The sequence below is a fragment of the Gymnogyps californianus genome, chromosome 11 (assembly GCF_018139145.2).
Source record: "Gymnogyps californianus isolate 813 chromosome 11, ASM1813914v2, whole genome shotgun sequence".
Classification (NCBI taxonomy): domain Eukaryota; kingdom Metazoa; phylum Chordata; class Aves; order Accipitriformes; family Cathartidae; genus Gymnogyps; species Gymnogyps californianus.
The window spans coordinates 17551666-17565503 of NC_059481.1; the positions used below are offsets into that span (position 1 = coordinate 17551666).

General features: G+C 45.0%; 1 protein-coding gene across 1 annotated transcript in view; it reads left to right on the forward strand.

The window, feature by feature from the left end:
• The window catches only part of CHD2 (chromodomain helicase DNA binding protein 2), a 73894-nt gene that overhangs the window by 18879 nt on the left and 41177 nt on the right, over positions 1-13838 (forward strand). Inside the window, exon 6 of the mRNA XM_050903151.1 lies at positions 12647-12866. Coding sequence (XP_050759108.1) covers positions 12647-12866 — 220 coding nt within the window. The remainder of the gene's footprint in view (positions 1-12646; positions 12867-13838) is intronic.

Genomic DNA, 13838 nt, shown 5'->3' on the forward strand with positions numbered 1-13838 from the left:
TTTATATTACTGTAAATACTGCACACAAAATATGGCTTTAAAAGTTGATTTTTTTAAAAAATTACTTATGTTTCAGCTTATTTAAGTCTTTATGCTTTTTTTAAAGTGCAGATTATCAGCAAGAGCAATAATAGGTATAATTTGTTCAGGAAATCTAAATTAAGGTCTTTTATCGGTGTTAGAAATATTATGCTAAATAAGAGATTAAATTGGAGACATGTAGCAGTAGTCCCACAGAAAGAAGACCTTTGTGGTTTTTGTCCTTAGGGGTATTATATTTGCATAGTGTCTTGTGTGCTTTTGGTGTTTTCATTGAAAGGTTATTTATCATAATTGATCAATTTACATGTAACACCTGTTGTGTGAGGTTACACTTCTCCCCCTTCACAATTTTTTCTCAAAATAAACTTGCTGTGGGTAACATCCACTCACCTGAAGTGTGGGAACAATTGAGCACAGGATATTTGTAAGTGAGCCCTGTCGAGCTTATTTCTGAGCTGTGAGTCAGCTGAATGTCGTAAAATGGGCTTTACTTCCTGAGGTTGACTTGAAGTTGTAGGGGAAATGATTTCTAGGAAGTAAAGCCACCACTTTGCTTTACTGTAGCCCAGAAATGCACTGATGTCTGCACTTCACGTGCTGCTGGCCAGCTTTCTCCCCAGTTGTGAGACCAGCTCAGCATCCGTGGAAATACGTGAAGTCCTGTTACATAAACCGTGGTGGGAGGCCTGGGTGGTGGAGATGGGTGGAAAACGTAGATATGGCCGGTGCCATTCACCTGGGCTGGAGAAGCAAAAATGCAGGACTAGAGAAAGGTGTTAAAGCAGAAGACAATACAATTCCTATACACCACCTTAGTGTCCTAACTGGGAAATATGGTTGGAATTAACTCCTACCTTTCCAGTCCTAAGGAAATGCAAAGGCATGTGCTGAGTAAACAAAAATACTTGAGAATTGTCCCAAAACAGATGATTATTCTTGGGGAGGGAAATGGTGTTAACTCTTTACAGTTTGTAAGCTGAGGGGTGTACTTGGTGCCTTTCAAGATGAACAGCAACACCTGTCCTTTGTATATGGACAGTAAATCTTTCCAAACTTGAAGCTGATTGATTTCATGCAACTTTCTCCACCTAGGATAAAAGTTGGGATGCTGCAGTTACTAATAACCACCACCTGTGTATATCTGGGACTTGCATTAAATAATTGAACAAAATCCTGGTGTGTTTTCTAGCATCTTCTGTGCTGCGTTTCTGAAAGGCAGGTGGTGTGAGAGGGTACATCCATGGTGCAACCCTAATGTGGACTTCAGAGGTGAGAGGCAGGCGGGGTCCCCCTGAAGTTCAGGAGTGAGTTTTGTAGGGGATAGCAAGTAACACACGGTGGATACGTTGTTCTTCTAGTTTCCCCTCGCCTGCATCTGTTGCAGTTGCTCTTGCATCTCCTAAATAGCACAGTGTGGGAACAGTTTCTGCTACAGAAGCTGCAGGGCTGAACAAACCCTTGCATCTGTATCCAGCTCTTGGCTTCTCTAGCACTAAAACATCATTTTTTGGGGGAAAAAAAGGTTGCGGTGGGTTAGATCTCAGCCTGTTTTCTGTTCAGGGAGCTGGAAGTCTGAGGTCTGAAATGGCGTGGTTTTTTTTTTTTTTTTTTGCTCAGCGGCCACCTTACAGAGGCAGAGTGCTCTGCAGCGTGTGCTGCAGCCTTCGCAGAGCAGAACACCCTTGTTTTACGTGGCAGCCATTTTATGAAGATGTAGTTACATACGAAAGAGGATTTGGGCGGAGGGAGGAGGGAAACGAAGACGTTAAACAAAAATTGCCCTCCCTGGCTGCCGATGAAAGCAGAGGGCATGCCTTTCTTCTTTCGGTAGCGCTCGGGAAGCCCCGATTCCCTGTGAAAGGAGAGGGGAAGGCTGCACCGCCTGGCATTTTGGTGCAGGTCCAGTTCAGTCACAAAATGGCTGTTCCTTTGTGCCGCATAGCTGACAGACATACTGCATTGCACTGTGTGTACTCTAAAAACAGCAGGAAGTTGCTGGTGGGGAGTTCAAAGGCCATCTTGTGCTCGCTGGGGACGGCGATTGGCTGCGCTCGCTTGGTAACAGGCGGACGGCGGCGGCGGCTCAGAGCTGTGCCTGCGCGTGATGGCTGCGCACACCACACGGCCTCTCCCACGCCTGCCCCGGGCTCTGCTGGGCTGTACTGGGCTGTACTGGGAGCATGGCTGTAGAGCGCGCGGCCGCCGCTGCCTTCCCTCGCTTCCTCTCATCTGGCGGGCGCGGGCTTTTATTATTTTTTTTTAATAGTGCAGGCTATTTTGAGAAGCAAGTGACTTGAAAAGAAGCAGGGTTATTTTTGTTGAGGCTTTTTTCTTTTTTTCTGCTTTTTTTTTAACTTCAAAAGGAATTGCAGAATATCGTAGTATTCCTGGAACATCTGGCCTTTTTTTATAGCATTATGGCTTTCAGCATTCTTCAATCGCTAAAACTCACTCTTGCTTTCAACGTGCATTTTGCAACTGATTTTCTTTGAGCTGAGTGGAAATGTTAAACACATTTATTAAAATGCCTGTAACTATGGGTTTCAACTTTTCATCCAGGCTGACAGGTTATTTTTTAGCTGTTGCTGCCATTGTGTATGTACCAAATCTTTCAGTTTCATTTGTACTGCTGGATTCTTTAACAGGGATTTTTTTTTCCTCTCCTTTTTAAGCTTTAACCCTTTATGAAACTGTCTGGAGGCTTTTTTGAAACGGGAAAATGCTTCATCAGTGCAGACAAAAAGAATAATGTGCAAGGAATTCATATGAATAATGATGTAATCTGTGTGCAGCACAAAGGAGATTGTTCTTGTTTTGCTTTGTTACTTCTGTTTCACATTATCCTCTGCAAGGAAATGTCTCATCTAACTACGAATGCACAATTCTGAGACTTTCAACTTCTCTGTTTCCTGTTTTGTGATTGCTGCCAGGCATGGATACAATATATACAGTGCTATAAAAAAGGCTCAGCAACTGCAAGAAGCTACATTTAGCTGAAATTTAATCTCTTCTGGATTGTTCTTTTTAGTTAAACATCTTAAGCTATTTAATCAAATTTTATGTATTCTCTAAATGCCTGACTGTTTTGCTGAATAAAAATGGAAAAATAGGAATAAAGAGCTCACCTGGGTAATTCTGTAACCCTGCAAAAATGCTTCTGTGGCACACAGCGTGTGCTGCTGCCACGGCATTGCTATACTTGTGTGCACGTGCATGCACGCAAGCTCCCACACCACTCCTGCCTAAATTTACTAGTGCCTTCAGCCGAGAGAAGTTGATGTGGCTGAGATTGTAGATTAGAGCCTGTTTGCTTTCTGTTGGGTTGATGTTTCACCTGCTGTACTTTGAGGGCAACAGTTGCCCTTATCTGCACCTTCCCCCATTTCCTATATGAGCTGAAGCCGAACTCTCCCACGGCTCAGGGAGAAATAATGTTGTGTTGCAGTGCCACAGGGTCACACCTCGACAGCTTGTAGGGGATGGCACTTCTGAGAACATGGGATCTCACGTGTATGTCTTGGGAGCAGCGTGGCTGTCCGCATTTGGGCTACAATAACCACACTTGCATTTGCGTTAAAACAAACATTTCCACTGTTAACTTTGTGTTACAGCTTTGAGAGGGCTCAGAGGGAGGGCCAGGAAGGCAGTGATGTTTAATTTTAATATCTCCAACTCGTTATAGGGAGAAACCAGTTCCCATCCTTGTTTTCATGTTTCACCCCTCGTCTCAGAAAGCTGTTCATATGATTAGCAGGTTCCTGAGTTGCTAAGCCTGTCTCTGAGGAATTTTTATACTGACATGTCTCTTTATTTGGGTTTATCACTACTAGTCTTCAGGAGCAGATGAGGGTACCAGTGGCAGATACAGTGAGACTAGCCGTGTGATTAAGTACCTGGAACTGTGAGCAGGAGGGTAGGGACTGAACTGAAGCTTCTGATGCTGTGGCCTTGCTTCTTCTGAACTCGAGACAGCTAAAGTAAACCTACTTTGGGTGGGTTTGGCAGCTTATGCTGAAATTGCATCTCCTGATACATAACCTGGAAGTGTATATCCACTGTATCTTGTTTCCTGTTGCAGACAACAGTTCCAGTAGGAATTGCAATGTTCAGTTAGGTTGTTAAGTTCTGAAGATGGAGAAGCGCTTCTAAATCTCCTATTGTCCCTAGCTGAAATCCAGCTCAGCAAGGTGGTGATAATGGATGGAGGAAGATTCTGTTCTGCATTATCTCCGCTCTCCTTCAAGGAAAATAAATACAAACAGAATGGCACTGGTGGAGGGGATGGCCTGGATTACCATAATTAGATATAAGCAGCCTTCTAGCAAAGGATGTACTGTTCTATTGACATGGTGTCTTACATAAATTTTTCTGGTGTGTTTTTATTAAAAGGCGTGTGCTGAAATGCCATTTGAAGATGCTCTTTCAACAGGTGGTGGTGTACTTGTAAAGCCTGCTTTTATCCTGTAAAGCATCCTTAAAATGAAAGCAAAAAAGACTAGATGAAAAATTCACACCTAGTGACTTGCAATAAAGCTTTTCTAAGTCTGTCATGCTGTTAATACCTCCTTTTCTTGGAGCAGGGAGTGTATTTTGGATATAATAAGCAGCAAAATGTTGATGAGTCTTTCCAAATGTGCAGTAGCTCTTATTACATCACTGCTTGTGCAGCCCTGCTGCTAAATTATAATTTTTCAATGTACAGCTTGCTTTGTATTTACCTGTGGGCTGAGATAATCTATGCTGTAGTATATGTGTTTTTCTGGCCTTGACTTCTAAGGTTAAAAAAATAAAAAGTGTGTAACAGTGATCTCAGATTCCCTTCTGGTATTGTGCTGGTAACGCTCGCATGGGGTTTCGTCTTGGCAGGGCTTCTGTGGAGTATGTTTGCCGAGCACCGGGTGCTTCACAGGCGGGATGCTGAACACTTCATTGCTCAGGAACCTTTACCCTGGCTATGAACAAGTGTGTTGCAATGTCAAGAATCCACTGACTCCAGAACACCTGGCTCCTTAGGAAAAAGTTGTGTTGTAACTATTTATGTTTCTTACAAGTTTTATTGCTAGTTATAGATGACTTAATAGAATTGCTAATATATTAATTACAGGAGTCATTTGCATCTCTTTCATGGGGAGGAACCTCTGCTCTTAACTACAGAGTTGCCACCAGTCAGAGCTTTGAATGCCATGTGCTGTCTGTAAAACGGAGGGTTAATGATGAGCCTTAAATCTCTTAGTTAAAAACAGCTTTTAACAGTCACTTGGAATAAAACCCTCAGGCCAGGTCAGGCTCCCCTCTTCTGAACTGCTGCGGGTCATCTGGAACCCGAAAGGAATTTGTGCACCTTCATGTTATTGTTAATGATTTTTGGGTCCTAAATTTCCATATTACTGCATTTCTTTAATCTGTTAGGTCTTAAAGGAAGTTTGCGAATGTTAAGGGAGAAAAAACCACCCTTTCTGTATGAATTTAAACCAAAATTGTGTGTGTGCACTCCAGTCCCCGTCCCCCCCGCCATGCATCTACATGTCCTTTACAGAAAGTCGGATGCTGCCTGTGTGCAGAGTTCCCTTTGTGCTGCCATTGAGCTTTAGCCTGGCTGTCCCCTGCTGTGACAAAGCTGAAGCTGTGGCTGGAATGGCAGAGGGGCACAGCGAGTTAACCCCTGCCCGCTCTCTCAGCCTTATGGGAAGGTGTGCGCCCCTGGGCTCCTTTCGTTGCATGGATGTGAGGAGGTTCTCAGTGGTGGGTGCTGCCAGGAGCCAGCCTGGGTTATCCTGTGGATGTGGAGCGCTGAAATGCTCCGCTGCCTTTCCCGGGGAGTGAGAGACGGGCCCTTTTTAAAACCCTGAGAACTGCAATTGTTCTTCCCTTTCTGTGCAGGGAAGGGGAAGGATGCTGCCTTTGGAGATTCTCAATGGTGATCCTTAATCAAGCAGACAGGTTTTGACTCCTTTTGTCCGTGTGCTGGTTTTTTCTTTTCTTTTTTTCTTTTCCCACTAAACATCCCAAGCATTTTCAGCCTCTGGCTCAAAGATCAGAGAGTGAGAGAACCAGCTCTCCCAATGATGAATGAACTGCTCGTTTTGCTTGCTTATGCAAGCATAATGTGGTGTCTTTGTAGTGGAGGAAAAAAAAAAACCACTTTTGGAAAATACTTGTCATTCAAGATAGCCCAATGTGCTTTACAGGGAGCTGCAGCAGAGCAGCGAGGGATATATTTAGCTCACTGTGTGCTCAGGATTGCTTTGCCTTTGGCATTTGGGAGTCCTGTGCTGGGGCAAGTAGCGGTGGCCAGAATGTGTGTGATTTCCTTCTGCCGCCTCCCCTTCCCCTCCTTTGAGCCAGGCTGGAAACCTGCACAACCCAATTCAGATGGTTATTTAGATAGGATACCTGCTGAGTGCATAATCCCTCACTCGTTACAGTAGCACCATGACCCTATTGTGCCTAGTGCTATGTAAATGTAATTAACACCCAACCTCTGCAAGCAAGGTTTGCAGTCACATGTGGAAGAACTGTATATTCTCCATGGTAACTCGTCTCACTTGCCTATTTAAGAAAAAAGTTGCTGGTCACAAAAAGAGGTTGGGGAAATATTTTTCCGGTTTTTGAAGGACATGTTGGGTTATCTGGCAGGGGCAACCATGTAACCTTGGGACTGTTTGTTGTGCCCCTTGAAAGCCTGCCCAGAGTTGGCCAAATTACATTGCGAGTATTCAAAGTTGTTCGAGACTCGCTTCTAAACAGTATGAAGAGCCTGGCTGTGTTTAGTATCTTCTAGTTTAAGTTCCTGCTTCGAGACAGATCATTGTTAGAAATATGTACTGCGCATGGGTACGGATAGTACAGTAGCAGGAATATTTTTCTTCCCTCCTTTCCCTCATTTCCACTTTTGCTTGCAGGAAATAAGTTGGGAAAAGCTCTTTCACTGACTGACCCTTCTCAACGCTTATCACTCAGAAAATCTTTGCCTTGGGAGACAAGCAAGCACCAATCACTCTTTTTAGTAGACTTGCAGAATAAAATAAAGGGAACTCAAAAAGCTGGGAATGAATTTATCTTCAGTATCACAATCTGAGTGTCATTCACTTAGGTCTCCTGCAAGCTCCATGTACTGTCTGTATGGCCTTGTCTACGCTTACTGTAGCACTTGCTCGTGTTTTTTTCCCAAGGCAAGGGGTAGATCCCATGAAGTTCTCAGTCCTCTGTGGTCCACGTATTATCCACTCTTTATCAAATGTTATCCCCTCTTCATCATGATTATAGCCACAATCAGTCTTGTGTTTCTCTCCCTGGCTTGTTTCGCCTAGAGGTGAAATTTAATGTGGTTTGGTGCTTTTGTACAGCTACTGTGTGACTTGGGTGCATGCATCAACATTAACTGATGGTGCTTGTTTTTATTTGCAATATATGTAGGCATTTCATGTATGTTTACATATAATGATAGGGAACATCACATTTATAGAGCAAATATTCAAAGGAAATGTTTAACAGCAACACGGTATGCAGCTGAGTTGGTGCATTAGCATCTTCTGTGGTTTGTCACTGTCCCTTTGTGTGTGCAGCAGCTTGTGTGTAGGTCACTTTAGGAAGACACATCTGTTTAAATAGTTTTAAATTGGTGGTCTGCACTGGCTTTGCTGATCTGTGGTTTGGAGTAAATCTAGAGCCAGTGCCACTGGTGGATGGGTGAGGCTGACAGCCCTTGCTGAAGAGCTGCGGGGGATGAGAGGCCTCCTTTACTGGTAGAGCTGGATCTGACAGATATGCCTGGTCTGGAAAAGACATCCTGCTCACTTCAGAGAGTTGCAGCTTGGCTGCCCGCTGCTGTACCATGGGTTGGTAGCCCTGTATGGCAGCAGGTCCGGTGGGCTGACCTGCGGTTCCGGCACATGACCCCGCTCGTGTATGTTTGAAGGTTGCCGTGGAGTTGGAATGTTTGAGCTGTTTGCAGACAGTTGGCTTGGCTCTGCCAGAGAGGGATGTTGAGGACCCAGGGGTGGCCAAACTGAGCAGCTGGCTTGCAGCTGGCCCAAAATTGGGGTCTTGCTTGCCCCTTTTCTCCTCTGCAACTCCTCTGTGCTGCCAAACGTAGTATACTTCCACTGTTCCCGGTTCCTGTGAAGGCTTCATCCTGATTTTACTCGCTAAGCCGGCGGAGACCTATTTTGCTGTTTCTCTGGGCTAGTCTTCTGATGTGTTATCGAGTTCAAGTGGCTCATGGAGGAGTCCAGCAGCCCAGTCAGTGCTGGCGTAAGCACCAGGTGAGTACTGAGAACATGGGCTGTAGAGTGAGGATGGGTGGGACAGGGGAGGGGCTGTCTCCCAGCTACATGCCTTCGGCCTTCCCGTGGCAGCGAGCTGAGATGTGGATGGACACTTGGGTGTCAGTTATCCACAGGACATGTGAAGCTGTGTCCAACAATGCGTAAGGGTTAAGCGTATGTTTGCCAGAGGGAAACAATAAACTTGGTTTCTAATATTATCTAGCCCCTGATATTATCCAGCCCTGGGAGTTTGTGCCAAGGACCTTCTCGAGCCTGCACAGGTTGGTTTCACTGGTGCTGAGTCCCTCCTAAGCTTGTGAAGCCCAGTGGAACGTTGCTGTTTGGATTCAAACTTGTTTAGATTCAAAACGTTCACTACAGTTCTTAAAGCTAGGAGGAGCTTGGCTTGTGGGAGGGTTTTGGGCCATTAATCCTCCTTTATCCCCCTGGCTGAATTCAAGTTCTGTCCATCAAAAGCCAAATTTTAAAGTCTGGGGCAGAATGGTCCCAGTTAGAGCCACTCCCTTGTCAGCTCTTGGTTCCCGAAATGCGTATTGGTTCATTTTTTCAGCTTGTCTTGCACTTTCTGGAAACATATCTACTATTTGTACTTGTTGAGAGCTTATAAAATGTATTGTTGCTGTTAGCAAAGATGATCCCCTATAAAATGAAGTCATATGTGAAATATTAAACACTAAGGGTGGAGGCTTCAGGCATGCTGTAATTGCCTTGTAAACTTAGATGCCTGATTGTAAAGGGTCTTATCACTGCCGTTCAGCTACTTATTTCTTGGAAGGAACGTGTCCTTCTTGGTAAGGGATGATTTGGTTTTCTTCCCCCTCAAGTCAGGAGCAGGCTCTTAATTAAAACAGAATTACAGCCTGAAGTATTTCTTAGAAACCAGGGGAACGTATTTGGCTGAGTCTTAGCAGATCTTAATTTTTATAGGAGTTTCTCGCTTCAAGGGAGTTACCAATGGTCTAACTGTAGCTTTCTTGATGGTCATGGGTGTTTCTCTGCTGAATTTGGAGGAGGGTGGACTGGTTGAATCGTGATTTTTGTGACAATTAATTATAGCTTATCCCCCACTTACAGTTTAATTGGAAGTAGGTCTTGTTTGGATGTTAACTTAGGGGCATTAAAGCAGGGCATATTCCCAGGGCAGCTTCTGAAAAGAGGACTTAAATCTCCAGTTATGTACGGTGTAAGGCCTGACTTGACACATAATATTGCTAATCCTTTATACTCTGGTGGCAGGTAGAAATGCTTCCTGATTGTCTCGGTGATAGTTAGAAAGGATTATTTTATGGAATTAGCCTTTTTGGTTCTCTTTTTTTTTTTACTCTTATCAGTGTAGAAATAAAGACAAGCACGTATCCTTTTGCCTTGATAACAGGTTGTTTATTAAAAAAGAATTATTTGTAGCAGCCTTCAAAAGGACATACCGCTTCTCAGCTACATTTCTTTCCTTAGTAGGGCAAGCGCGTGCATGCAGATGTGTATCTCATCTGTCTCTGTCACTACAGAAGTCACCCTCTTTTCAGGTGACACAGTTCACATCTTGAAAAAAGGAATTATAGTATCCAGATAAAGTTGTGGATAAAGCACGTGAATTACGGCTACTGATGTGCAGAAAGGCTGTGTCCCTGTGTCCTTGAAATAAAGCTCAAGGCTTTGAGAAACAAAGAGCTCCAGAGTGGGAGGAGGCCAGTAATTACTGTTCTGCCTTTAAACAAATACTGCCAAAGCTGTCTGGCCTCAGTCTAGCCTGGTTTGTTATAATTTCTTCCAGCTATAGCTAATAAATCTGATTGAAGAAAAGTGTTTTCCTCTTTTGTGTGTCCCTGTGGAACATGGGATGCCAACATGACTCAATCAGAGCCTGATGTTGCCACTTTATGTTGTGACAGTAGAGGTTTGGATGCCTCCAGATCCCATTCTGTCGCAGAGGTTGAGTCTCCATCCCCGCAGGACGCTCTGTGGGACGGTGTCCTGCTGAGCCCTGCCTGTGGAAACTGGCTGTCCCCAGAGCTGCTGGAGCATCGTTTCCTTGCGTGGTGTGGCAATGCTTCCTAATAAAATTCCCTTGGTTTTCTTGGAAAAACCCTGGAACTCTGAAAATTCTCCACTGGAGTAGTTTCATCATTTGCTTTAAGTAGACTTGGTTGCAAAGCGATGTGTTTTGAGCGGGATGTTGGGAGCAGATGTCAGCCCATCTGTGAATGTGCTCAATGAGAAGCCGTGCAGAGAGCTGCATGGCAGCAGGCGAGCAGGGAGAGATGCAGTGGACAGTGCTGACAATGGGGCGTAGCAGGAGAGCAGAGCGATGGAGGGCTGTGGTGGAGAAGAGGGGACTGGAAGTTGCAGAAAACATAGAGGAAAGGACATGCAGCGGCAGGGTGTAGCGAGATGGCTGTGGTGGGGCTGTGCCTTTGGTTATTGCGGATAGGAGTGGGACAGGCAGGAGCGACCGGGCAGCCTGGAAGGGCGGTAGTTCGACTTGATTTTCCAGCCCTGCTAGAAGGAAGCGATGCGATAACCCCGTCTCCTCCGAAACCAAGCTGGGACAATGAAACCAGCAACCATCGGTGATGGCTCACCCTCCACTCTTTGCTGAAACGGCTCCATTTCTGTTACTTCGGCCTTAGAAATTCTCGCTCACCGCTGTTTCTTTTTTCCCTGCGCATGCTACGCTCTTCCATTTTAGGACTTGCGAACAGACCCAGAGCAGCAGCCGCCACCACAACGAAATCGCAAGATGGTGGAAGAGGGATGGCTGTAAAATGGCGGCTGGGAGCCTGGCTACACGCCCTGCGCCGGAGGGATTTCTGGAGCAGGTTCCCACGGCGCTCAGCTGCTGCCCTCTGCCCGCTCCCCGGGAGACGGCAGCCGGGAGCTGAGCTGCTGCGTGGGGAGGCAGGAGCAGCTCTGATGATGCAGGAGCTGCTGGAGGCCAGACCCGTTAGATTTCACAGATTTCTTAAGAATTTTTATCTGAGAGTGGAAAACTTATTTCCATGGTGTAAATTAGCCCTATTAGCATGTGGATATACCTGTGAATAGTGGCTGACTCTTGTGACCCCATCTCTATAGGGTGCATTGATTTCTGTAGAACTGTATGTAATTGTACATGTGCTTTTTTTTGTCTTTGTATTATTTCATTCTTGAATTGTGAAATCTGAGCAGAGCCTTCGATGTATTTTGTTACTTCTGTAGTTTCGTACAAAAGGAGAAAAATTACAAATCTGGTTTCCCTCTGCAGAGTTTCCTGACTCTTCTTTTCATGATGTTGTATCTGCAGCATGCCCTTAAATATTACAAAAGCATCTAGCTGCAGATCAGGAGCTGACTTGGAAAGAGATGCTTCTTGTTCAAAAAGTTTGCAGTCTTGTTATTGCCTGCACTGCATTTTGCACTGCATTTTGGTTTGTGACAGAGTGGGATTTGTAATGCTGCCTTACTAGCATGTATGTTATATGTTGTAATGAGTTTTCTGTTTTCTTTAATTGGATTTTAAATGAAAAATAGATGTTGGAGTGATTGGGCAAAGGTATTTGAATATTTTGGCCACATAAAATAGTTTGGCCTCTCATTGTTTTGTTCAGGAGCCTCCATTTAAGTGAATATTCTGTATATTAGCCCATTTTAATGTAAAGGGGAAAAAAAAAGAGAAATACACCTATTTGATGTTCTGCTCACTCACTATTGGCTAATTGTGCTGTCTGCACAGCATTGGTATAATCCTTTAAGCAGGAACTGCCCCAGCCACATGCCTGTATAAGCTCCTTTCTGCTGCTCTGTTACTGAATTTATTCTTTTTGCAAGAAACATGATATTTAATATATAGTATTACGCATACAGAATTTGGTGCTAGCCTCTCTCAGAAATCAGATGTCGGATTTTTGAACCACTGGCCGTACTAGGGTGTAGTGGAGAGCCATGCCGGAGCAGCTGCTTATCTTTAATATAGCAGGATGGTCTCTGAATACTCCAGCTCCCAATATACCTTACTCTTGCTTGCTCTGAGCAAGCCAGATCCTCCCTAGAGGACCTGTGCTGGTGGTATTATTAATGCTTCTCTTCATGTTATGACCACTCTTTGTTTTGGCTGATGAGCAGGAGATACTTTACAGTGATTTGGAGCCTGCAGTTCAGTGCTCGTCCAGGGAAGGAATTGCATCTGCTTCAGTATGCCCATTTGGGACCACACAGTTCACACTTGCATTTCGGCTATTCCAAGCCTGTCGTGGCTTGGAGATGGCTCTGGTTTGCTCGCTGCGTATTTCAATGCTGTGACAGTGCAGTTAAAATATAATCTCTTTTTTCTCTACCATCAGTCACTCAGCATCCGAAGAAGCCTCTGGCTCTGACTCGGCAAGCCAGTCTGAAAGCGAGCAGGGCAGCGAGCAGGGCAGCGAGTCAAACAGCAGCTCGGAGTCCTCTGAAAGTCAGTCTGAATCCGAAAGTGAATCAACGGGTTCAAAATCCCAGCAGACCCCTCCTGAAACCAAAGAAAAACCGGCCTCTAAGAAGGAAAGGATAGCAGATGTTAAAAAGGTATTGCCCCCGCTGCTCTGCATAGCCGTGTTACCCCTGTACCCACCACGAAAGAGCAGACAGCAGGACATTAACGAAGCTGTCTTCAACTTCCCTGCTATTTTGCACACTGACCAAACAGCCTCCGACCCCTGGTGTCACCAGGTCACTCGTTGGCCGTTTGGTTTGTGTGCTTGTGCCCTGCTGGTGTCATCCTTGTGAGCAGGAGCTTCTGTGTTTGATGGAACAACCCTTTGGGCACCAGATAGTGATGGGGCTGACTGGTGCGAATGAGGGGCAGGCGCCTGTCATCAATACATGACCCTGTCATTTCATGCTCTCCCTCTGTCTTTCCACTCCTCTCTCCTGTCTGTCCCTCAGAAGTAGTAAAGCTTTCCCATGTGATATATAATCAGGAGAATGCTTGTCTAGGATTTGAGCTACTTTGGTTTGTTTCCATCACTGTCTTCCTCTTTGAAAAAAGTAAAGAAAAAAAAGGGGGAGGAAAAAAAGCTATTTAACTTTCATTATTATGTCCAGAACAGTGGTTCTTTGTTGTGGGTTTTTTTTCTGCAGCTTCGCAGCTACCCCCTAGCAATACCCCCCTCAAATAGCCAGGTTTGCCCTCCACCTGTTGCTGCACAGGAGGAAAAAGGATTGCAGGTGTCTAATGCATGTGGCGTCCCTCTGGTTGGCGAGCACCTCCCCAGGGCAGGAGCTGTGCCTTGGGTACCTGCTTTATCCGAGGGATGGAGGCACCCGAGTAACACAGTGTAGTGTGAGGTGAGAAAGAGGAGCCCAAATACGCATTTGGAGACAGGAACTCCGTGAACTGAGTTTACATGGAGGGAGGAAAATCAGGTTAGGCCAGCTATTTTTTGGTTGGTTGTTTGTGGTGTGTAACTATACTGTTCTTGGTGATGGTTTGCACTTTGCACAGCTTGCTCACGAGAGTGAGTTTTATGGAGAAAGTTGCTATGTAGGTAAAGACTG